General features: G+C 51.5%; 12 protein-coding genes across 12 annotated transcripts; 2 read left to right on the top strand and 10 right to left on the bottom strand.

Annotated features, from left to right (window-relative positions):
• Positions 1 to 1,954: 1,954 nt before the first annotated feature.
• CC1G_02486 (hypothetical protein) lies at positions 1,955 to 3,954 on the top strand (the record flags this gene model as incomplete). The annotated part of the gene is made up of 2 exons (XM_001832172.2): positions 1,955 to 2,458; positions 2,518 to 3,954. The coding sequence occupies 2 exons, from the start codon at positions 1,955 to 1,957 to the stop codon at positions 3,952 to 3,954; spliced, it is 1,941 nt and encodes a 646-aa protein (XP_001832224.2).
• Positions 3,955 to 3,995: 41 nt separating this feature from the next.
• CC1G_02485 (hypothetical protein) lies at positions 3,996 to 4,640 on the bottom strand (the record flags this gene model as incomplete). Its single annotated transcript, XM_001832171.2, has 1 exon — positions 3,996 to 4,640. One exon carries the CDS (start codon positions 4,638 to 4,640, stop codon positions 3,996 to 3,998), a length of 645 nt encoding a protein of 214 aa, XP_001832223.2.
• An 897-nt stretch (positions 4,641 to 5,537) lies between these two features.
• Positions 5,538 to 6,625, bottom strand: CC1G_02484 (hypothetical protein; the record flags this gene model as incomplete). The annotated part of the gene is made up of 3 exons (XM_001832170.2): positions 5,538 to 5,741; positions 5,796 to 6,547; positions 6,610 to 6,625. The coding sequence occupies 3 exons, from the start codon at positions 6,623 to 6,625 to the stop codon at positions 5,538 to 5,540; spliced, it is 972 nt and encodes a 323-aa protein (XP_001832222.2).
• Positions 6,626 to 6,833: 208 nt separating this feature from the next.
• Positions 6,834 to 8,286, top strand: CC1G_02483 (hypothetical protein; the record flags this gene model as incomplete). Its single annotated transcript, XM_001832169.2, has 4 exons — positions 6,834 to 7,062; positions 7,118 to 7,338; positions 7,390 to 7,647; positions 7,699 to 8,286. 4 exons carry the CDS (start codon positions 6,834 to 6,836, stop codon positions 8,284 to 8,286), a joined length of 1,296 nt encoding a protein of 431 aa, XP_001832221.2.
• Positions 8,287 to 8,359: 73 nt separating this feature from the next.
• CC1G_15161 (hypothetical protein) lies at positions 8,360 to 8,663 on the bottom strand (the record flags this gene model as incomplete). The annotated part of the gene is made up of 2 exons (XM_002910476.1): positions 8,360 to 8,489; positions 8,527 to 8,663. 2 exons carry the CDS (start codon positions 8,661 to 8,663, stop codon positions 8,360 to 8,362), a joined length of 267 nt encoding a protein of 88 aa, XP_002910522.1.
• Positions 8,664 to 8,687: 24 nt separating this feature from the next.
• CC1G_15160 (hypothetical protein) lies at positions 8,688 to 9,471 on the bottom strand (the record flags this gene model as incomplete). The annotated part of the gene is made up of 2 exons (XM_002910475.1): positions 8,688 to 8,859; positions 9,113 to 9,471. 2 exons carry the CDS (start codon positions 9,469 to 9,471, stop codon positions 8,688 to 8,690), a joined length of 531 nt encoding a protein of 176 aa, XP_002910521.1.
• Positions 9,472 to 9,886: 415 nt separating this feature from the next.
• CC1G_15159 (hypothetical protein) lies at positions 9,887 to 10,605 on the bottom strand (the record flags this gene model as incomplete). Its single annotated transcript, XM_002910474.1, has 2 exons — positions 9,887 to 10,387; positions 10,441 to 10,605. 2 exons carry the CDS (start codon positions 10,603 to 10,605, stop codon positions 9,887 to 9,889), a joined length of 666 nt encoding a protein of 221 aa, XP_002910520.1.
• A 56-nt stretch (positions 10,606 to 10,661) lies between these two features.
• On the bottom strand, positions 10,662 to 11,686 carry CC1G_15158 (hypothetical protein; the record flags this gene model as incomplete). The annotated part of the gene is made up of 2 exons (XM_002910473.1): positions 10,662 to 11,017; positions 11,074 to 11,686. The coding sequence occupies 2 exons, from the start codon at positions 11,684 to 11,686 to the stop codon at positions 10,662 to 10,664; spliced, it is 969 nt and encodes a 322-aa protein (XP_002910519.1).
• Positions 11,687 to 12,142: 456 nt separating this feature from the next.
• CC1G_15157 (hypothetical protein) lies at positions 12,143 to 14,597 on the bottom strand (the record flags this gene model as incomplete). The annotated part of the gene is made up of 5 exons (XM_002910472.1): positions 12,143 to 13,335; positions 13,397 to 13,422; positions 13,457 to 13,667; positions 13,733 to 14,417; positions 14,475 to 14,597. The coding sequence occupies 5 exons, from the start codon at positions 14,595 to 14,597 to the stop codon at positions 12,143 to 12,145; spliced, it is 2,238 nt and encodes a 745-aa protein (XP_002910518.1).
• A 1,380-nt stretch (positions 14,598 to 15,977) lies between these two features.
• Positions 15,978 to 17,083, bottom strand: CC1G_02480 (hypothetical protein; the record flags this gene model as incomplete). The annotated part of the gene is made up of 2 exons (XM_001832166.2): positions 15,978 to 16,485; positions 16,536 to 17,083. 2 exons carry the CDS (start codon positions 17,081 to 17,083, stop codon positions 15,978 to 15,980), a joined length of 1,056 nt encoding a protein of 351 aa, XP_001832218.2.
• A 1,682-nt stretch (positions 17,084 to 18,765) lies between these two features.
• Positions 18,766 to 21,549, bottom strand: CC1G_02479 (hypothetical protein; the record flags this gene model as incomplete). The annotated part of the gene is made up of 7 exons (XM_001832165.2): positions 18,766 to 18,919; positions 18,972 to 19,711; positions 19,764 to 19,790; positions 20,116 to 20,438; positions 20,506 to 20,663; positions 20,716 to 21,015; positions 21,068 to 21,549. The coding sequence occupies 7 exons, from the start codon at positions 21,547 to 21,549 to the stop codon at positions 18,766 to 18,768; spliced, it is 2,184 nt and encodes a 727-aa protein (XP_001832217.2).
• A 223-nt stretch (positions 21,550 to 21,772) lies between these two features.
• Positions 21,773 to 22,105, bottom strand: CC1G_02478 (hypothetical protein; the record flags this gene model as incomplete). Its single annotated transcript, XM_001832164.2, has 1 exon — positions 21,773 to 22,105. The coding sequence occupies one exon, from the start codon at positions 22,103 to 22,105 to the stop codon at positions 21,773 to 21,775; it is 333 nt and encodes a 110-aa protein (XP_001832216.2).
• Positions 22,106 to 23,869: the final 1,764 nt, after the last annotated feature.

Genomic DNA, 23,869 nt, shown 5'->3' with positions numbered 1-23,869 from the left:
AAATCAGCGGTGATGGGAATACCAGCTTGATCACAAGAGTCGACCCAATCGGCGAGGTGATGATCATGTAAATGGGTGCGTAGGACAGTAGTTCCGGTATTTAGGCCGAATTTCTTGACTTTGAAGCGGTCGCGGTTGTGATATATCTTTCTGTAGAGTACATAAATCCAACATCAGGTCAAAAGAATGTATGCAAAAGGAAATCGCAGACTTACCGACAGAATGTGCACACTTGTGCATCCCCGTCCTCCTCATCATAAAAGCTCCAAACATCTTTCGCTTTACGACCTCCCTGACGAGATCCAGGGGTACGACGTCTGCGAGGAGAGCGGCTGTGTGGCCCAGCACGCGGTACTGATGAACCAGCCGGGGCCTCACTAGTATCAAACCGGGGCTGGGATGTGGTGGGCGAAGAATCCTCACTTTCCGATGAATCGGAAACGTGAGCAATGTCAATGAATTCCGCCGGAGAGGAGCGACCAAGGGGTGAGCGATTGGCGCATGGATGGGAAGTGGACTGGGACTGGGAAACGGCGGACTCGGACTCCCAGACAGTGTCGGTGTCCTGAATGGATGTTGCTGGTGGGAGCTGAGAGGCGGGAGGATGGGATACTGGAAGGTACGTCAATCAGAAGTCAGATTATCATTTCCGAAGAACAATAAAGTCAGATTCAACGCACGCTCAACTTGAAACGTTGTGGTCAGAGAGCCACCGGGAAACAAAGTGGATGCTTCGATCGCAGTGCTATGTCCACCACGGCCTCTTCCACGACCGCGACCACAACCACGACCGCGACCGCGAGAACGAGTGTTCGGAGCATCACGACCACTGCCAGTGTCCGCATCGTCAAGTGTCGGGTCGGGACTCGATTTCCTTTGACGTGTGTGGGGCATCGCAGAGCAGGGGTCGAGATATCGATGGAGTAGTGAATGGGCAAAAAGGCTGGGTAGACCAACCTTTTATCTCAGAATCCCATCCTGTGCACCACTGCGATTCGGGGCATGCGTTCACCCCTCAAGAACTCAGGAACATACCTAGAATCCAATTTGCTTCGCATTTCCACACCACTGACTCTTGAACGAATGCATTGGTGCCCAAATTTCCTTCTGAAGCCTCCGAGTAAAGTGCAATCCTTCACAGATACTTCATCCACCTCCAAACCCTGCGAATCTCACCGCCATTTGCAGCCTCGTGGACCCCTTTGAATTGACCTCAGAGCTTGCTGCACCACGACATGAAGCAAGCCCTGAGGGCGTGTACGCGTCCTCTAAGCCCAGGTATACAGGTTCCCTTTTGAGCTTCGGGTATGTTGCTATCGGGGAACGAGAAAACTCGTGAAAAGGCTGTTGTTGCTGCATGTTCGAAATCGGGACATGCGACTGAGCTTGTTTCTTCAATTGTGGGTCCGGTGTCGTTCTATTTTCGTCTTTTAAGTTGCTATTTCGTGCTAGGACAGTCAGGAAGCAGCCTATGGCGCGAAAGGAGAGGAAAACCGATGTATTGGGTGCACAGAGATGAGGTACAAGGAAGAAAGAGGCGAAATCATCCCCCGAAACCATTCATATCCCGATTTGGAATGACAAATCCAGCTCGTGCCGCTCAGCTGGCTTGGAGCGGCTGTGAGCTGAGCGAAGCCACGTCACAGACTATAAGCTCTGCGAACTGACGAACCGAGCTAACTCCAAGCTACCTGGCTTAGCTTGCCGGCTCAGCGGTGGAAAGCGGAGCGGCGGCAACACTAGATATCACGGTTGACATAGTGAATGAGTTCCGTCTGGCCAAATTAACGGAGATCTACGATACGACAACCCCTTTCCTTCAAACAATCCTCAGGCTGTGGTACGATCTGAGATGGACAACAGTCGTGATCGTAATCCTGTGAGTGCAACTGATATATAACATCATTCATTTACTCAGATTGAAGATTTCAAGGGCCGTACATTTATTACTTCGATGGTCCTCAACCTCCGCAGCTCACAGGTCAATTACCATGGAGCAATTAACGCCCTATGGCTTTGGGACAACCAGGTGTCAAAGCGAATGGTTCAGGCGCTAAATAGGATCGGATTTTGCTCCTCCTATCCTTTTCAAATTCGCGCTATCTCGTCCCTGAGCAAGAGTGCGAAGCAGCTGGCCCGAGTGGTCGCAAACGACTCACAGAAGATTAAGATGCTCCCATACGACAACTTCAATTGGCGCAAGCGTGCTTGGGAGAGTACTGCATTACACAAAACCCAAACGCACGACCAAACATCCGCAATACTGGTCGTTCTGGATCATCCGAAAGGCTCAGACCCGCTCAATATCACGTCTCTATCGCGCTTCAAGGAATCCGAAGGCCGCCGGCACATTATTCCACCACGCCAGGCGCTTTCAGACATTCTCCCAACCAAGCAAGATCAGCAAGCTTTCCGGGAGAACGCTATAATTCACGTCATGCAGATAATCTCGGATGAAGTCAAGGACCTCCCATTCGATTCCTTTGAAACAATTCCATCGTTTCAAGACCCCACAAGCGATTCCACCCAAGAAAACCGAGGAATATTACCTCCGCAACATTCGACCAAGAGCAGGGTTCGACTCGAGGGAACATGGTGGTGCTAGAACATTACCTCGGCCCTGGAGTCCTCTCGATTGACCCAGCATTTTTTGAATCCAATGTGTTCACCATTCTCGGGGACCGACTCACAACAGCTCGTGATCGTGCTGCTCAAGATCAGCGCGCTGTAGACCGCTCCCCTCATGCGTTTGACCATCTCTCAAGCCTGAAGATGGTGGGTGGCCTAATGCACTACATCCTCAATTTTATCCGTGCTCTCTCCAGCAATTACTGGGGAAACGACGCCAGCAAAGACCCTTTGAGCTTCTCAGAGCTCTGTAAAACCTTGCCCAATCGCGACGACGTCAAACCAAAGAAAATCGATTATTACGCCTGGCTCCGATTTCTGGATGTTGTTCTGCGGGGCCTTGTACTAAGGTCCGCCTTGGCCATCCTCAAAACCGACGACTTCGACGACTTTACAGCTGCGTTTGGACGTACACGAAACACATTGAAAACTCTGGCAATAAAGGTGGTGGACCATTATCTCCTCCCCAGTCCTGGTCGTCTCGAAGAACTCGGAGTGAAGACATTGAAAGGACACACCATTTCCGGACATGCAACCCTTTTAATGCACGATCTCATGACGGTTCGCGAAATGCGTTCAGCCATCAAGAAAGGACACCCCTCTCGGATTCTTCGGATGATTAAGTATTGGAATCCAATGTTCTATGCTGCAGGAAGCTACAACTATGCGAACGAGTGCATGGAGCTGCTTCACAACATGATCCACGAATGGCCTACCGACTATGCCGATGTTGCTTTTAATGGAATGCTTGTCAATCCATCGGGAAAAGAGGACGACTTCAAGGAGACCGACATACGAGTAGAGCATCACAACGATCACGTCAAGGAACATGCCCATGGATCTAACGCCTCGCCGGAAGTCCTTGAGAAGATCACACCAGCTATGGGCCATGTACAGCACCTTACACGGCAAACCTTCATTGACCTTGGTGTCGAGCTGCTCAATCAACACCATGCCAACGTATCACAACACCATGATGTCAAATTAACAGTTGCCCACTTTGCAAGGCATCGGGTTTTCGACTACGAGAACGACAAGCCTTCGACCCTCCCGGTCGTTGATCTCTATCGCTTTGGAGCCCTTCGCTTATCCGGACCAGACGGAGGTCATAGCCGCCATCTTGCTCGACACAAACTTCGCCTTCGATCCCGCCATGGAGAGGAAACTAATCCTACACTCCTAGATGCTGATCCAGAACTCCAAACTGCAATTGATAAGGATGAAATCGACTTTATTCTTTCCCTTACTGAAGATGATTTTGCAAAGTTAATTGCAGAGGATGATGTCAATATACCAGAGTTGAACGAGTTAGGATTGCTGTACTAGTGTAGTAGTGCACGTATGAATAATGACAGTGTACTACTACCCTAATTGGTATCAAAATGACATGGCATTTGAAGAGGAGCCCATTCAATCGACGGCGTAGATGATGGTGTAGCCACCTGCTCGGAATTCCTGGAAAGTGCCTCCTCAATTTGCTTCTGCTGTTCGCGAGCTGTCGTTCCGCATACAGTCCGAGTGATGTTCTCCAAGGTTTGAAGAAGGGAAGGGGCGAGGTCGTCGAGATGGATGATTGGTGTCACATTGTATAAATCATCAGCGGTCGAAATCTTGAGGGCATTCTTTGCGATCGACAGCAAGCCACTGTCAGTTACAAGGCACTCGGGCCCGTAAGACGGCCATTCATCCTTCCATTCCCTCCTCCAAAGCTCCCCTCGCCATTTAAGTAAGAGATTGTGAATCTCAGCAACTGTGTCGCTGTTCATAGCGATCTGGGTCGCGGATTTTGATTGCGGCATTTCGTGGACGAAAGTGTAAGGTGTTGGGAGTTTGAGGGCTGGATTACAGTTGGAGCAGCGTTCGCAGCGGGACGTGTAAGTCGACGAGGGATTTTCGAGCCAGATATTGGTAACTTGCTCCAAGCACCTGCTAGTCTGTGCGAGCTCGACTAAACCGGGATCTTCGGTTCGAGGATTCCGGATAGTTGGAGACTTCTCTTCTTCTCCCGCCATCGACTTCTCTACAAGTAAAATCCCCACAGCTGTCATCCCAGATCGACGAGCACCCCGACCACGTCGCTGTTCCCATCGGACCAATGTCGAACCTTGACAGCCATACTGTATGACAACTCGTACATGTGGGAAATCCATTCCGGCGCCTATTTTATCTGACCCAAGAAGAATTCTTGTACGGCCATCGATGAAGTCTTCAAGGCATATTTTCTGATGTGCATTGGAAAGGCCAGCATGGAGGATATCAACAAGGCTGGGAGAAAGCCCTGCTGAGCTCAACCGGAAGTGGAACCACCAAAACATGGCTGTCAGAAGGTTGAGGTCATCGGAATAGACAATTGTTGGCGGAACATCGTTATCGCACATGTTTCAGTAGGGTATAGCCATCTTATATGGTAAACCTGACGGTGCAAAAAGCCCATGTTGATGGCTTGACCTGACCAGCTGACAGATTCTGCTCCCCATGTATAATGGGTCAGCTGGAAGGTCACCTGACTCAACTCCCAAGGTATTTCAGGGGCCTTTGGCATCCCTTAGAGTATGGGTCAGCTGGCTACTCACCTGACCCATGTCTTGAGGACTTGATGATGGCCATTCTGGTTGGCCACTGCTCCCTCATCCTGTATTGTTTACAACCTGTTCTGCCTTATAGTCAGTTGTCCGTTACGCCACTGCTATAGTCACTGACCCTGTTGTCCTTATAGTCAGTGTCCATTATGCCACTGTTCTCCCTCTCCTGTATGGTCTATCACCTGTTCTCTTATGGTCAGTCACCCCATCACCTCATCATCAGCTGTCCTTCATTTATACGGAGAGATAATAGAAAAAAATCTTTTCAAATTAACTTAGTCCTACTTATGCACACCCTCCAGACTCTCCAAATCAAGGCTATGTACTCTACTGTTCTACTTCCATACTCTCCAACTCTCTGGTTAGCAGCGCTATATGATCCATGATACGACGGCGACAGTCTAACAGATTCTGCACTGCCAATTTCTCCTGCAAATAGCAGTCCAACAGTGATTCCCTACATCTTGTACGGATACTGACAAGAGTGACATCACTGTGGGCCCCTCCATCCATCTCAGCATCACTGCTAGCCTGGGAGCACAAATGTGAGATAAAATAAAGTTACAAATGATAGCAAGGACCTACCACAGAAGGTTCTACGAAGTCATCCGTATCCTGCTCCTCTATATCCTTCTGGCCCCTAGAGGGCTTGGGTATAGTAGCTGAGTCTGGGTCAATGAAATATTCCATCCCAAGGTGCTCCGTGTCATGGTCCAAGGCGTCAGGTTTCTCTCCGGAAAGCGCAGCGGAGGCCGTACCAACATCATAGTCAGCTGCAAGGTTGGCTGTATCGTACTCGGAGGCGTTGGCAGGTGAGGCTCGGGTGGTATCGGCGGAGTTACCCCGGTGTGGGCTGCTGCCAATGGCATACTCAGCTGCCAATAATGCGGTGTCGCCAGTCTGAGTGAGCTTCGGCGGGGTACTCCCAACCTCGTATTCCTCCCCTAAAGCCGCGGTGTCAACATTGGCGGATCGTTCCGCGGGTGTGTCGCCAGTCTGGGTGAGGTTTGGTGGGGTACTCCCAACCTCGTATTCCCCTCCTAAAACTACGGTGTCCACATTTTCAGATGGGCGCGCGATTGTGTCTGAAATTGCTACACCTCCCCCAATGTCATACTCCCGTGCAAGCACCGCTTTATCGAAGATTTGAGATGGATCCGCGGGCGTCTCCGCCATAGTCCTTGTAGTCGTTTCTGCATGGGCGTGTCCGTGCGTTGTCAGGACATTGCCCAATAACACTCGAGGGGGAAGCACACCTGTTGACTGAGTCTCGCCTATCGCCTTGTCGCCCCCGGATTTGCCTTCCTTCCTAGAACGAGTCGCCCGATTCTTTTTCCCTGCCCGAGCCATATACGTATGTGAGTAGGCGTTGTAGAAAAGGGTGGACGTTGATACCTACCTTTGCTCTTGGTCATTGTGGAAGGAGGTTATCAGAACGGAAGGGGCTGTGTGAGAGGTTGGGGATTCGACGGTACCTTCAGGTCTGTGGGTGGTGTGAACAGGCGAGGGATCGAAAGAGACTCCGACTCACAAAGGATAATTTTCCCCGCGAATTGTCCTCGGTTTTTCCGTGATTTCTTTAAGACACGTCATCTGCAACGGACGTCCCTTCTGACCACGCTGATGTCTTCCACAGGTTCCCAGAACGACGATTCATTGTGGGATGATGAACGACTCCCTGCCTTGGTTCTGATTCGCGAAGCCGCAGCTGTCCTTGGGAGGATGATACAAGGTATTCGCACAGGCAATCCTTACACTCACCTCGACAACGATAGCATAAACGCCAATCCAGTATTGAGGGCTGCGCTATGGCAGGCGGCCTACGTTTTAGAGAAAGCATTCCGGCGCAGATGTGAGTTTTTACTTCGGGTTTGGAATGGAGGAAAGGTGACATACCTGACCCTTAGATCGCGTTGCTTGGGCGGTGCGGGACTATATGTCTCAACTTACCCCTCGACAGGACGGACGGAATGCCGACCGCGAGGGGGTTCTTTCAAAGGAATTCCCCGCGGGCGCTGAGCTCGAAGGCAATCATTCGGTACCGGAGATGCTTCCAGCTATCATCGTTGACGCAGAAGGCCACATTCTCCTGTGTTACCTGCCCAACTGTGTTTCACCCGCGGTAATGGTATGCACACCACCCTTCGGAGTGATACAATTTCTGACTAGGACGATCCAGAGGATACTCGATGCAGCTGTCGGGGCTTTGGCGACGCGGGTTGACGGACAGTTAGAGAAGAAGAAGAGATCAAGAGAGGCTGAGCGAGCGAAGGTAGAGAAGCAGAAGGCCAAGGGGAAGAGCAAACAGCAGGGAGAAGGTCAGGAGAGGCTTGCAGGAAACTGGAGAGAAGGGCCGGAGTTGTTCAGGAAGGGGAAGTGCAATATGAACCCGGGTGTGTTGACATTCGCTCCTGCGTGGTGGCCTGTGGGTCATGAGGTGCGTCCGCGGGCGTCATAGAGCTGTTCATACAAGCTCATCAGCACTTAGAATCAACTTCCCGGCCCGGCGTCGACTTTGAAACCACCCAACGGAGATGGTCGACAGTTCCTGAAGGATATTTCACTCGCCTCGGCACTCATTGGGGCTATCCTATCGCAGATAAACGAACCGTTATTCGAAGCCGGCATCAAGGTCTTGACAGAGCTGCACTCAAACTCGAAACTCACCAAGGATCATGCTACGGTGTCGACGATCATCGAGATGTGGTTTTCCCCCTTCAGCTCGTTATCCCTCATTATCAATCGCGAGACTCCGACCCACCGCGATACGAGTGGTCCCATCTGCGGCATGGACTTACTCGTCACCGGTGGGAATTACTCGAACGGGGTGTTTTTGACGCCAACATTGAATCGTAGATGGACATACAACCCTGGGTGTGTCATTGTGTTGCTGGGAAAGGCAGTCCTTCATGGAGTCCCACAGGTGAATGGTGAGCGGTATTGTCTAGCTTACTTCTGGCGCGAAGGGTTATTCGACGCCGCGGGTGTGCAGTTCCCCTTTCCCTCTACCTGGGAAACGTCTTTGTCCAGTGTTCCAGAGTCTTTGTGTTGGTCTAGAGATAGTGGAGGGAGATAGGTGTATGTCATTGAACAATAGTCTAATAATAAATCACGGTTTGATTATGACATTATGACAAAAAGCGTTGGAATTACAGCTGGGCAATCAGCAATCGCAACTCTACAAGTCGTGCCAAAGCCTTTGCGATATCTTCATCAACCTGGCTCAGTTCCTCCTGCAATGCCGCAATCGCCGACTTCAATTCTTTGCTAGTCTTCAGACTGTTAGGGTCTCGAACATCCACCCACATCTACCCACAACCCACCAGCCTTGATCCACACTCCCCGCACAGTCTCACATGATCCCGCATGACTCCGCACATCCCCGCACTCGCCATCATCTCTCCGCATCCCGCATCTCCACATCTCCGCCACATCCATCCCACTCCTGCACATGGCGACTCCCCGCATGTGTCCGCTCTATGGATGTCCGCATCCGCAAGTCCGCAGCCCGCTTGTACCAGCTGGACCGACACGGCCCGCAACTGAGGGCCGGTGCGGACCGCGCGGAGAAACCTCGTAACCGCCCTCTAGGCGCCCAGACTCTGCATGTGACCTCTTATACTTCTTTATGACTTCATTCTCTGCTTTACTAGTTGTTCTTTAGAATCCACTTACTCATCCCTTTCGCATTCCGCGGTATTCCGCATTTCTTATGACTCAGTTTTTATCTCCTTGTCCCAGACCTTGTCCCAGAGTATATCCAGAGTATCTACAGATATATAAGCTAGCTAGATTTCTGTAGTAGATACTCATCCGGAATCTCGAATCAGACTTATACAGAACTTCCCCTCTGTCCAGTCTTGAGCCTTTAGGCTTGCTAGAGCTTTCCGCATACTCCGCACCTCCGCATAGTGTTCCTGATTCCGCTCCGCAAGGCTCTCTCCTCTCTCTCCTCGTCTTCCGCCGCAAGGCGCGTCCCTCTCTCCCTCTCCTCCCCTCTCCTTTCGGGTTGGACCATATACCACCAGCGTGGGCACAACGCAATACGTTGAGGCCAAGGTCCCTTCGACTCCGCAGACTCCGCAGTTCCGTAGAGTCTAACACAGACGCACCGCATTTCGCGTGATTGAGTTCGGTTGTTCTGTCCACCAGGCTTGAAACATGGCGTAATAGCGTTGCGACGGTGTACGTGCTTGCGGGGTTGCCTCTTCCCACCAACGAAATCCGACCTGAAAGTCCAAGTACCCCTCGGGTATTCCATTCTGGAAGACAGTCGGGAGGAGATTCTGCGCGGTGATAACATCTTTCACATCACCCGCAACTGGGATCCACCCAGTCGATGCGGACAGTAGGGCTGGGCTTGGTGGGGTACATCCGGCGGCGATAGCGCTGAGGAAGATGTGAAGCTGAGTGTTCTGTTCGATATCGTCTGCATGTAATGCCTTCAACGAGGAACGGGGGTACGTACATACTCCAGTATCAGCCCATTACAGAATTCGTCCAGCCGCCTGTCCTCCAAAGGCGTAGTTTTCGAAAGCCAGACCAAGCAGTGGGCGGTACGACGGTCAAGATAGTTGCATAGCGAGGTCCATTCGGATGTGGATAGCAGGAAAGGAGAAGATAATATTGGGAGAGTGGACATGCGAAGAGTATCTCGGGTACCGTGGTAGGAGTATCTAGGTGGTGAGTTCACACAATCTACGAAGGCGAAAGTCCAACTGGTTTGATCTGATCTTCCCCCGTTGGAAATGCGATTCCACCATCTCTAACAACTTCTCTGCTTCAACCTTCGATCTCGCAAGGTTTCCCCGACCTGTCGGCAGAATATCGGGCGGGCCGCGGGAGGGTGTTCCGGCGGGGGGAGGCGGTGGTGCGTGAAGGTACGTGGTCCCACAGACCTCGGTGGGATATAGCTGCTGAAAGTGGTCTTTGTCGTCCTGGGATCTAGGCGCCTCAGACTCGCGCTCGGGGAAGTTAATCCACCATGCGCGGGGAGGGTCGCTCACCACTGGTGGAAGGGTACTGGCCAGTCGATGAGACAAGCCCTCGACAACAAGCTCGTCGTCTAAAAGGCCTAGCCGGGTTACTTGAACCAGATGGCAGAACGCAGAGGGGAGTTGTAGATCTTTCCATCCCCACGTTGTAACATGGCAGGCGATATGCCATGAGATTATAATCTATATCGCATGATAGATAAATGCTAGCCTAGTATCGAGTAGGGTAAACGTACCAACTCAAATTCCAGACATAGGATAAACCGCGGAAACAGCTGACGGTTGTGGAGGCGACGACCTTCCGCCAGGAGGGTGTTCAGGACTGCGAGTGCGCGGGGCATCAGGACATTGATAAGGACAAGGTTTGAAACCTTCGCGGGATGGTCGCGGTTTGTTTCCATGTTTTGGAGAGGCAGGGGATGGACGATGTCATATATTCTATATACTCTACAACAGACTACGGGGTTGCATCAGAAGGTCCAGACGAATCCGAATGGGGGGATGGACTTCTATCGCTTCTATCGTCCTCAGCACACGTCATTGTGGCTGCGCGTGGAACCGGTTCCTGCAAGCTCTTGAGCACCTTATTAAAACCTTCCCGTGCGAATTGGGCGAGGTTTCGCCAGAGTTCGGCCTGTCGGTAAGCGTAGGCAATGTGACCAGGTAGGGAAACCTGGGCACACCGCGTTTCCCACTCCAGCGCTTTGGAATCGAAGAACCGAGGAACCCACTGAGTCTCTTGAAGGAGAAATTGGTACTCCTCCTCTTCCCTGAGGTACTTCTCTCGTGTTCTCATCCAATTAACCCGATAAACTGTAACATATGTCGGGTAAGTATGGTGGGACTCGTGTGAGCAGGGAAGGTCTTACGTTCGTCCAGGTACAACGTTCGATCGGATGGGTTGTTGCTAGGAATACCCCAGATCCACGATAAGTGGGAAGAACTTTGGCCCCGCGCATTTGGGTCGGCGATTGCCGTGCTGACCTTGATATCTGCTGGAGTTATGCGCTGGTACTTGAGCAGAATCGCAGGCGCCGTCCCAAGGCGTTGCAGCGCGCGGCGGGCCTGCTCATAATGGTTCACCTGCAGACGTAGCTCGTCGCGGGAACCCTTGACTATTCCGTATGAACGGGTCTTTGACTTCTTCGTTTTGGCCCCGCGGATCAGAGATCGGTATAGGTATGAGAGACGTCCAATGGAGTCCCGGATACCTTCAAGTTTGGTGTTGGCCTGTGCAACACGCATGGACCGTTCCTTTACCCGGACAGACGCCAGAGATTGGGGCCACCCTTTGACGACTGATGGGAGTGGCAGGTGAATATCTTCGGGAAATAAATCTTGTCCTCCTTCGACACCCTCTGCGGGCGCCTCGGCATTCTCATCGTTCCAGCCATCGTCCGAATCGGGTTCATCCTCTCCCTCTGGTGCGGGAACCTCCACCATCATGACAGCAACCACAGATGAGGGAGGATCCCGATTCATCCGCGGCGGCCGATTCATCCGCGGCGGAGGACTCCTCAGGTACCCGAACCGAGACAAAGCAAGAGGTCGCGTCTGGAGGTAGCAAGTTGTCGAACACAGGGGAGAATGCCGGTGAGCGTAATACACACCGATCGTCGAACGGACGTTCCAGGTCCAACACATCCAGGGATGGGGGCAATGCCTCAGACAAGGAGTCAAGTAAAACGGAGGACAGGCCACCCATTCCGAGGAAGAATATGCCGACAGTGGCCGTTGGATTGACTACTCGTGCAAAGGCCAAGTCGTCTGAAATCCAGACACGGTCTAAGACCAAGTCGAAGGGTGCTAGGCCGCGGGCGGTGGCTGGGGGTAATACAGGTGATATATTCGATTTGAAAGACCGAAGGCGAAAGGGGAAGAATGATTAATATTCCATTGTATGTACTACAGATGCGCCAATATACACACCAATCTAAATTATTGCTCCTCTGTTTCGTCTGATCCACCCCTGTCCCTTGTAGTTGGCCGAGCTCTCACGGAAGATACCCCATCGGGAACTGCAGTCAGAACGGAATCTTGAAGTCCCGCGCGAAATGATCCACTGGGATCCCGGAATTGAACCGAAGAGATTGAGGTGCCATGGTTGCGTTGCGGTGAAGAGAGGAGGATAGGCTCGAAGGCTTGTTCGAAGAGATCGGGATCGATGAATGATGGATAGGGCGGGTGTTGATGCTGAGGCAACGAAGGCGCAACGGTTAGATTGCGCATGGTGGTCAATACTGCCTCTCGCACAAGGTCGTGACTGACCCGTGCAATCTCTTCCTGGACAAGAGACCGCAGGCGTGCAGCTAGACTGTCACCAACCCGAACGATATTGGCATCAACGTCTCCGATCCGGTCCTTGAGCTGAATCTCCAGAGTATCCGATAGTATCGGGGTCAGAAGGGATGGCCAATGCTGTTCGACGTAATTGGTGATGCTCTTCGCAACCTCCGTCGGGTCGACCTGACTGTCTTCCAGACGTTTAGACTCCTTCCCGATCGTACTCTTGACGAATTCCTCCAACCTTCCTTCTGCCGCCTTGAAGAGGTGATTGACCTTCTTTGAAATCTGACCCTCCAACCGTTGTTCCATCTCCGATGCCTGCTGTCCTTCTAACTCGCTGAGTCGATCTTCAAGGACCCCCAGATTCTCCTCGAGCGATGTAGTCCGTCCTTCCCACTTCTCATGCAACCTCTCCTCAAGTCCACCACCCATCTTCTTCACCTCGGAGCTGACAGCCGATTGCACAGCTGTACGGAGCTTCTCCTTGGCCTTCTGCTGGTAGGTGGAAAACTTCTCCTGCTGCTCCCCAACACGTCGCTCAACGTTCTCGATAGCCCGCGATATCCTCTCCATTTCCTTAGGGTTGCTGGGCACGGCTGTCCTCAAGTCCTGCAGTTCCCCGCGGAGATCGTCGATGTCGGTCGTAAATGTCGTAAGATCTTCCTGGACCCTCTCCATGTCACCCTCGAGCTGCTCCAACCGACTGTCGATGTTACCAAAAGCTTGCCCGTCGGTATCTATCTTCGCTTGAAGCTGGCCGCGGATATCATAAACGTCCGCCTGAAGGTCATGCACGGCGGTAGCCGTCAGCTCCAGGTCGTTTCCCTTAGCGAAACCCGAGGTATCTGTGTGTGGAGAGTGAGAACCGGAAGGATAACAGGAAAGATAGCTTTCGACCCAGCTTACCTATCGCAGTACCCGCCGGCATACCACTTGGGAAACCGTAAACGGTCCACTGTGACTGACCCCCAGGTCCCCCGGTCGTTGTGGCCCCAGATGACGATGCCGCGGGCTTGGACGACGGACCTGCCACATTCAATGCCTCGCGTCCGGACGGCGCAGGGGCTGCCTTCATCGCCGTCGTCCCTGTCGCTGTCGGATTTGTTGTCGCCTTCGTCGGCGCCGTCTTGGTTGTCGTCACCATCTTCGTTGTCGCCTTCGTCGTTGTCGTAGACGCCTTTGAGGTCTTCGCGAATGAACACCTTCGCTTCTGCTTGCGACAGCGCCAACACGACCCCATACCAGGGCGCCAGCAGTACTTCTGCTGCGTGAAGACACATAGCGCGCATGGTTCGTCCGTGACTTCGAACCCAGAGCCAGGCGCAGGCGGTTCCTGTTGCACTGGTACCCCATCCTCCTCCTCCTCCTCCTGGCCGTCCTCCTGCTCTTCTTCCTCCTGCTCTACCTCCTTCTCTTTCTCCTTCCCCTTGCCCTTATCCTTCGCACCGACCCTCCCCTTCGATTCCGCCGTACCTTGCGCGGACGTACCCTTCGACCCCCCAGTCTTTGAGGATCGACTTCTCGTTGCTCGAGCTGGCGGCTCATCCTCCACGTCTTCCGCGGGCGTCGAAGGGCGAGTCGCAGTGTCGTCTGCATGAGTCTTCTTCTTTTTCGAGTGTTTCGCTTGTGGGCTCATGTGGGTGTTGTCGCGCTTCATCGATCTCTTCTGATCGCCTTCATCCTCGAACTCGCTGTTCATTGACACATCGTCGTTGTGGGGAACGTCGTCGGGTGGTGCGAAGTCAGGTGGTAGTGGTGGTAGGCGCATCAGGAAACCGGTGTCGAGGACAATTTCGGGTTTGGTCTTGACATCTTTATCGAGGTAGGTGCTATGGTTCTTCGCGATCTCAGAGAACAACATGCGGATGGGTAGGTCGAGAGTCTTGGGCCCTAGGCCCAGGGACTTGCGATAATCTTTCACTATTTTCTAATTAGGGGGTGCGTAAATCGCTACTGTGACACTCGTGATCCAATGCACACTCACCGAATGGTCGAGCAATATCAACAATGCTTCCCGCGGACTCCGATTTCGACTTTGATAGATTTCCCAGATCAAACGTTGGGATGCCTTGCTAAGGGCCAAAAAGCGTTCTGCCTCAGAAGTCATGAGTCGGATGCAGGAAGGGATTGTACGGCGGGCGCGGTCGTTGGAAGGTACCTGTAGAGTCGATGTAACCCTAGTTTGGGGGTTAATGCTGGCGGCTTGCTAACCCTAGCATGGGGTTTACTACTCGTGTGCACGAGGCTGAGCGAAGGTCCGCGCAAGGCGGGGTTTCCTATTGTGGGGCGGCATGATCCGCGCAATGCTGATCCGCGCAATGTGGGGTGAGCCCGTTTGTAGAAAAATTATTTATGAGGTTCCGAGAGGTTCCGAGGCCTGTCGGGACTCGGTTTCTTTTGCATGGGATTCGATGACGCCAAGACGCGATGCTCAGAAGCCACGTCATGTTTTGCGAGGTCCGGTGTTCGACTCCTGGCCATGTCAGTTTGTTTTGTGATTATTTTTTCAAATTATTTATTATTTTATTTTTGTAGCCTGCTGAGGCCCGAGGGTCCCGACAGGCCTCGGTAAATTGCCGTTTAACGGCCCACTTCCCACTATCTTTGAAAATCCATGAAACCACAATATAACATGACGTTCATAGAGGTCTAAGTAGACTAGACTAGACTGGGCTCAACAAGGTGGGCGGTGAGGATAATAACAATGATTGAGTAGAATGTATGTAGGCCCTAATACTGTAATACATGCTTTTCTCTGCCTAGCGTGCATACACAATGGCTTTCCAGCGGCCAGCCTCAATATGCTCAGTCCGCTGTCATCTATTGCCAGTCCAGACATGTTCAATCTCCAAAAAACTAGTGGGATGTGGGCCGCTAAAAGCAAGTATCCTTGGCCTGTTGGGTGGACGGGATTTCGTGCCGCGCACTTCGCGCGCACCTCTCAACCCGCCCATAACCCCAGATAAGATAAGACATACATAACGATGAGAGTCACGTGTCGGGAGCGCGTCGCGTCTTGGCGAAACAGAACCCCACGGGAAAGAACCTGAGACCCAACAGGCCTCGGAACGGCGGGTTTCCTCGAGCCGATCTGTGAAAGTCGCTATCCCGTGCTTGAAGGCTACCTGTATCTTTATTCACAGGTTCACAGGGAATGGGTGACTGAACATAAGAGAGAGGGAGCATAACAGACAGCTGGCAAGAACAGTGACCAACGATAAAGGAGAGGGAGGGCAATGGCATAACAGACAGCTGACAAGAGCAGTGACCAACCAACCAGAATGGCCATCATCAAGTCCTCAAGACATGGGTCAGGTGAGTAGCCAGCTGACCCATACTCTAAGGGATGCCAAAGGCCCCTGAAATACCTTGGGAGTTGAGTCAGGTGACCTGCCAGCTGACCCATTATACATGAGGAACAGAATCTGTCAGCTGGTCAGGTGAAGCCATTAACATGGGCTTTTTGCACCGTCAGGTATACCATATATCATGGGTAAATGTACTGAAAGCACTGGTTATCGGTCGCGTTCAGAGGAATAAGGAAGGCGAGATCGAGGAAGGAGGTTTTGGGATGCTTCATATGTTGTCGTATAACTGATAGCTCGGGCCTGAAGTTCCCAAGGTGGATGAGGTGGTATTGGGAACGTAGGCCTGCGTAGACTTCGAGTGATTTTCGGTATTTTGATGGTAAAGTGGCGGAGATGACGATTAAGGGGACGTCTAGCCCTATAACGCGTCGTAGCATGTGTAAGTTGGCGTTGGCGGGCCTCCACGAAACGCTTTCGTGAATGGTATGGGCTTCGTCAATGTAGATCCCGGAGAGTTGGGCTCGAAATTGCTCGCTGGAAAGCAACTGTGCAAGTTTCGGTGTTTCGAGCATTTCGGGGCAGATATAGATTATCTGAGAGCCACGATTAGCATTGAGACGATTGAGAGTCTCGTAGCTTGCGGTTTCGGAGCATAAGAATGTCGCAGCTATGCAGCTTGACCTACTTCTGTAATTCTTGTTAGCTAGTGCACGGTAACGATTAGAATTGGGAATTACCTTCGTTCTCCTTGGAATCCGAGACTTGTGTATGGCACTACAACGATGGATGTGCCCTTTCCCTGAGCAAGCAAAGGCAACATCCACAGCAAGGACTTGCCAGCTCCAGTTGGTGCTATGACAGCCAAATCCTGATTGCGACGCAAAACCGTGTTTGCTGCCTCGATTTGGAACGCTTTGAGCGTTTGCCCACGTTCTAATAGCTTCTTCGAATGTGCGAGGGCGTTCCATTCATGGTTTTGAAGCGGATTTTGAGGTAGCACTTTGGGGGGAGGGACAGTTGGAGGCGAGAGACTCAGTTTCTTCTTCGGTCTTCTACCCACCGAGTAGGGCGTGTACGAGGGCGTTTTGGGTGTTGCCACAAATCCATTTCGATGTAGCTTCTTCCTAGCTGAGGGATCAAGACGTAGATTCTCATAATTGAGAGAGTTTGGTACATGGGTGGCCGGGGTAGGTGTTGATGGTGTTGCTGGCACATTTTCCTTATCATAAACGGCGCGTCTCGATGATATGGAGAAGTTAAGAGGTGTCGGATTACTGGAAGACATAATATACAAGATTTCGAGGCAAAATTTAAACGATAGAGGGACAGAGAAGGCGTCGATGGGGGGAGGGAGCAAGCGACGACGCGACGCGAGCCTCGATATTGGCATTATCTAAGCGAGAAAAAATCTCCGAACCGTCGGAGTGTCGAACCCCCACTTATGTCGAGAAATTTAGGCGGGTAGGGCCAAATGTGGGTTAGGGGCTGATGGCCGCATCTGCCGCGGGCCCGACAGATCGGTACCCCACGCGGTGGGCGACCCCGCTCGGTTACCTGTTTGGGACGCGCCAAGCGCCCTGAAATCTTATCTCATTAATCTCGTATCTATCTTATCTCTTTATCTTATCAAAGGCACGTGAGTCGCCCGGAGCGCCCGAACGCGTCGAGTGGAGCAAGTTGAAGAAGCAACCGACAAGCTACCAGAAAGAGCTGTCAGAAATTAGATAAATGAAATACAAAGGCTGTCCTCAAGCTGTCAACTCGAGTGCACAGGCGCACCGTCCTCTTTTCTCTCCTCCCTTCACCGCCCTAGGGAATGACTGGCCTCAGACTGCACAAGAACACAACTGACCAACGATTCCGGATGTACGGACAGGCCGATTTCCAGGGAACGAGGGCACTGCCAACGACTCGAAAGGCGTGATGAAACGCGGGATTCAGGGTCGAGCAACACCGCAAGGCACTGAGGTGAGTGAATTAAAGCCTTTTCAATTCTGGCGTGATCCAATCTCGCAGGTAATTTACATAGGGATTGCAGCCGAGCCTGAGGAGAGGGTTAAAAGCCTTCAGCGCTTTCGCTCGAAGTCCTGAAAAACAGGTGGATCGGCCACTGCGAGAGTCCAACGCCCACTACGTAGTGCCAAAACAGGCTTCAATCCGGACCTGTCTTGCTTCGATGTTCGATGTTCTCGACATCGGCACTGCTCCCCGACGTGTGTCTTTTCGCGCATGTCAATGCATGTCTGGCACGAACGCTCTGCGCCGAAGCACAAGGGTGATGGACGTGGGTTTCAGACTCTACACCAGGAGGCCCCACAAACCACCACCATTCTGCCAAGGCTGCACTTGAGCTTGACTCTTCGACGCGCCTCTTCGTGCACGCCAATGTGTGTCTCTTCTCTAGAACGATCCCTTCGAGTCCGTAACACGATGGAGATGGAGATGGAGATGGGTTTCAGACCCGTTCTTCCATGGCTGCACTCGATGGTGCGACATGAAACATGGTGCGTTCAATGATTTTTGTCTGGTAAATACATTGCTAACACTCGCTGGATTGTTACCTCAAGTCAAGACCCTACTAGCCAACTCATCCATACGTCTACAGCTCGTATGGCAGCTGGCTCGCACGAACGTCCATAAAACATTCATTCTTTCGTTTTCACCCGTAAGTTGGTGTCGTTTGTCATACGCCTGAGTGAGTTGCTAATCAAATCTCCCCGTGGCTAGCTCCTTCGCGGGATTGCCATTGCAGTTGTACGCAAGCATTGATTTGGTACGTATTGAATAGCTGCATTCACTTGGGCGTGTAGTGACGTACAGTGGTCCGACAGATATCTATGTATTCCCTTTGTAATCAACAAATCCCAGCAACGAAAATGAAATTATTTGCTTGTAAGCCGTGATTTAAGTACAACGATTAGTTGAATTAGACTTATTGACATTGTCTGCAAACCAGGTGAATTTTATCTACGATAAAGGGGTCGGGGATCTTGACTTGCGGCTACGCCGTTTTGCTAGTCCAAGCCTCTGGTGTTCTCGAAGGATCGCTTGATAGAGCGCCGAGATACCAATCTTGTGCTCGGGGTACGCATTCATAAAGTCTGCGTCATTGGACTGGAACCTGGGGCCCTCTTGGTTATTGCAATGTACCGGGAACGATGAAAAGTGCTTACCGATCTAGATACTCCTCAGCGATGACCTTGCGGTAGTGGTACTGCTGCTTTTGGTTTGAGTCGGCGAGCAACGACACATCCCACTTCGACAGGGGCTTGGATGCGCGAGCTGGATTCGGGCAAGTCCAGTCTTCGATGACTTGCCTCCACGCAAGCTCCCTCTTACCTGGATGAATACGAGGCACAGTGTAGTAACGACGAGAAGGAATGGCGGCAGCGGGTGCTTCGACTTGAGGTTGCAGAGCTGCATTGAATGGCGCTGGAGGCCCCGAGAGCAGCTGGATGGGGTGAAACCCTTGTGACAGGGCTAGGCGCTCTGCTGAACTGGAGTGGGCAGGGAACATGCCGGTGGAAGGGGGCAGAGGGGTAGAAGCGATGGCCCAAGGTGTTGGCTGCAGAGAGGGTTGATAGGCTTGCATGGGCATGGGAGTGGTGTCGAAGCCAGTGTACGATGTGGTGTTGGCAACGTGGTAGACGTTGTAGACATGGTATACCGGGGCTGCGGGCTGGGCGTTGTACGACGTCGCAGACAAAGCCTTCTGGGACATCGAGCAGAGTGATTCGATGCTGCCCAAACGTTCGAACAGCTGCTGACCTTCGAGCTGTGTCAAGGGTCGCAGCATTCGATCTTCTCCCATGTGTGCATTGCTGGTGTCTTCATCGAAGGGGCATAGCGCGTCTCGGTGATCGTCTTCGTACATGTATAGTTCGTCTAGCAAATAGCGGATTAGCGTATCGCGCTATTGCATTTGTGAGCCAGTTACAGCACTACAAAGTTCAGGGATAACGTACATGTTCACCGATAGCCCAACCACCCCACTAGTGTTCACCACGGGTAAACCCCGGGTCTGAAAGCCAGGACCCGGACCCGGACCCTGCCAAAACCCTACCCGCAACCCTGCGGGTTTTCCGCAGGGTTTGAGCTTTATTTCGTCCAAAACGACCCAGAAATGGGCGAGTTATGCCTGAATTGCTTCAATCAAGCGTAACTCGACCATTTCATGGCCGATTTGGACGTGTAGGGGCTCTTTTTGAAGATCGCGGGTAAGAAAATGCATACCCGGACCCGGACCCGCCCATACCCCTACCCGAAACCCGCAGGGTCTGCCGTACCCCTGCTTTTCACTACACCCCACCACCGAACTCGAGCAAGCGTCCATCGCTGTCCAATGGGTGCAAACATGAACCGATATTGCGCCCCACCACGGCGGAAGCAATGGGTGGTGTACCCAGTCCCTAGGCCTGCTCCCTGCGTGAATTTGTTGAGCTTCTTCTGCACTGCGTCGCTGGTAAGGGGATCATCTGGGTGCACTGCGAGGTTTGCTCCTATGGTTGGGAAGATATAGTCGTCGGGCTCCAGTGGACGTCCAAGAAGCTCGGATTCATAGAAGTTCTTCCAGTCAAGAAGCCGTTGATACATATCAACTGCTGGGGTGTAGGGTTTGGGATAGATATTGTAGGTATGACCTAGAGATAACCAGTGTCGAATTTTAATAGGTCTGCTATCGTGAATCGTCATTGGTCGAGGACGTACCATTGAGCTGATTCTCGCCCTTAGCCATCTTCCGCTGCCACCCTTTTCGATTGAAGAGGTTGACGACAAAATACGGATAGCTCACACCATTTGAAGCCTGCTTCGGGGGCGGGGAGAAGTCGAAGTTCTTTGCTTGAAGCTGAACTGCTTCGCAGTTTCTAGAAAAAGAATCAGGATCACCGAGGCACAATCAAGAGAAGGCTGTCTCACCGAGTCCAGAGTGTGAATCCCAGAGCAGCAAATGCCAAAAATTGGAGATTTTCCGCTCGTGTTTCCAAGGCTTTCGAGTTCTTCCATTCTGGGGATGGCATAGCCGAATTGATATGGCTGTACAATCGGTGCATGTCCTCCATTTTCATTGCACGAGAGTGTTTACGCTCCTTTTCACCACCTTGATTCTTGATAGCCTTCAACATGTCCTGGACTGTCCCAGTCGAGGCCGGATTGCCTAGCCATTGCCCTGTCCGGTCATCAAAACGCCAAACGCCCATCCTATATTTATCGCCATCGCTGCAGCAAAGATGAGGGATATATTAAGCAGAAGTCAATGATGGCTACTCACAGTTGATCATAATGCTTCTTGATGGCTGAATAGACCTGGTCTGTTACACTGGAACCCCGCCCTTCGACCGCAGATTTGTACCACAAAAACATAGCAATAGCATTGGGCGTGCACTCTTTGGGTGGACCGTCAAGGGCGTAGGGAAATTGAGGGTCCATCGTAGTAGTCGAGTCGCCTGGCTCTTCGTTGCCTGCTTCGTCATCTGGAAAATCGGAGATCTGAGAGAGTGCTGCCCGATATGCTTCTTCATCCTTCTCCTTCGTGTCGTAGCTCTTGAGAAAACGCCGAGCCTCTTCTACACGGGAACTATAACGCTCTGCTGTCGCTGTTGCAAGAACCTTCCGAGAGGTCTTCTTACTGGCTGCAGCCATCTCTGTGAACGAGGGAAGCTCGCCATTGGCCGGCCCAGCCCTTTTTCGCGATGTCGAATGGCGAGTTGCTGCTGGTTTCTTTGCTGAGCCCGTGTACTTTGCAATGACCATGGTCTGAGGAAGAAAAGGCACAAGCAAGAGTTGTGGATGCAGAAAAGGACGACGATCCTCAATTCCGAGGCAAATTGTAGAGGCCTCGATCACTTGCCGGCTCAACCTCTTTTGGTATCTCTATCTGGTATCCAGCCCCTTTCTCTCGATTCCAACCAGTAAAGCATCGGATTTTATCATCTATAGTACAGGAAAGAAGGACAGTAATTAGATTCATCTCGTGCTAAATATCAGTCATTTTGCGCTTGGGATATTGGCTCCCTACGTCGTCGTCATCTCTGGCTCTCTTTCCCATTCCAGGGCGTTTGTTGGGCATCATAGTCTTCTGTGAAATGTCGAAGACAGGTGCTGGGATGAGCAACTCGGCTGAGGTCACGTAACTATTCTCTGGTGGGATTGTGAGATTTCTGCATTTAATGAACGCCTTCATCGATGGAACAAATTCGCCGGAAATAGTGGACTGGACCTTGTAGACGTCGAATGTAAGGCCACCTGGACGTGGCAGAAGTCGACCCTGGACAAAATTTATTGCACGGCGGTCAATGCAATCAGACATAGCCTTTTTTTCAACAAGTTCCGGCTACAATGTTAAGCGGTCAGGGACCAGTTGTTAGACAAATAAATGTTGTTAAAGCGTACCAGAAGATATTGACGTATGTGTTATGGACTATACGTGATACAAGCACGTGTCGTCCAGTACTCAGCGACTTTGTGGTCGATGAATCAACTCGTGACTACGTCAAGAGTTCTTCGCCTGTAGCTTTGTGAACTTCGAGCTAGACTTTGAGTGATAATTAAAGATATTTGTATTTGCACTGAGACTTGGTATAGCTTTGTGAACAATTAAGAACGAAGTGAAGAAACTAGCTAAGAGAACTAGAGAGTTTATATACTAGAAGACGTGTGTTAGCCATGAGGCGTAGTCCTCATGGGTAACATGCGTATTCCGTGGAATGTATGTAGGTTTCAATGAGTTTTTAATAAGTATCAGTCAGCAATCAGTAATGCGCAGTAAATATGAGTAAGACTATGAGCTGAAATGAAAAACATAAGGTAGAGATGAGGCAGGTATAGTAATACAGTATAGTAAGCATATATGTTCGTAACATTACCCCCCTACTAGAACTAAACTACTCCTGGAGTTTACCTTTTCCTTTGCAACGGCTAGCGAGGTGCCCTGTCTTGTGGCAAAGGTTGCAAGTCGGAATTCCGATTTGTCGAAGGCGGGAGATAAAATCACGAACCCAAATTGGGTTCAGTTCGGAACCTAAAGGTTGGTTCCATGGCTGGGTGGGGTCGTCGACGTCAATGATCTCCTTTTGGGGAGCAGATGGGGGAGTCGGTGTCGGAGGGTATTGGAGAGGGGGAAGGTCGTTGGGATCGAATGAAGTATCCCGTAGAGTCGCCCGATATATGATATTGGATGATGGTCCGGGAGTTGGCATACGAAGTTGAGTTGGTCGTTGCATAATGGGCGAGGGAATATCGTCAGGAATGGGCATAGGAGGTGGGGGAGGTTGTTGGGGAACGTGGTGATAGAGTTGGGGGCCTGGAGCTTCGGGTTGGGGGTTTCGAAGCTCCAGTACAAGATCGGTGATCTCGGGACGGTGTACAAGGTGTTCGTGAATCCCGAAGACGAACTGATGAAGAGTGTTGACTATGCCCATGAGTTGGGCGATGATAAGGGCGATCATGTGTCCGATAGAGACAATGCGAGCGACGGGCTCAGCACCAGGGGTTTCGAGAAGTCTATTCTCGAGTCGGACGGCGTACTGGGCATTGGTGACCATGAAGAGAGATTCCTCCTCGTTGAGAGGGGGAACGGGCATGGCAGGGGCAAGGTAGTTGTACTGAGGAGCAGACATGTTGTTGGGTGGAAGTGGTTTGTCGAGTGAAGTTGGTTTGTTGTTTTCTTCAATCAAGTCTTCCTCCCTTCTTTTAAGTCTAAGTCCTCGTGTTTTCTTGGTTGATGTCATGGGGCATGTGTTTGAGGGGTGTTCAAGATACACGCCTCATGTTGTCTTTCATGTTCTAAGATAAGGGTGCATGTCGTCCTTGAGTTTTTCATGTTTCAGGTTTATGAGATGTGCATGTTGGGCATGTGGCTTCCTCATGTGAGCTTGTGTTTTCGTTTGTACGCCTTGAGGAGTTCCTTAGCATGGGAAAGTTCCTTTTCCTTTTTCCATTCTGCTTCGGAGAGAGGGTATCCTTTCCATGATACTAAGAATTGTCGTTGGTTCCTCACGACTCGATGTTTGAGGATTTTGTCAATTTCATATTCTTCTTCTCCATCAATTAATTCGGGAGAAGGGAGTGTGTA

The sequence above is a fragment of the Coprinopsis cinerea genome (assembly GCF_000182895.1).
Source record: "Coprinopsis cinerea okayama7#130 chromosome 9 map unlocalized cont3.9, whole genome shotgun sequence".
NCBI classification, from domain to species: Eukaryota; Fungi; Basidiomycota; class Agaricomycetes; order Agaricales; family Psathyrellaceae; genus Coprinopsis; species Coprinopsis cinerea.
This window is presented reverse-complemented; position numbering and strand designations above follow the sequence as displayed.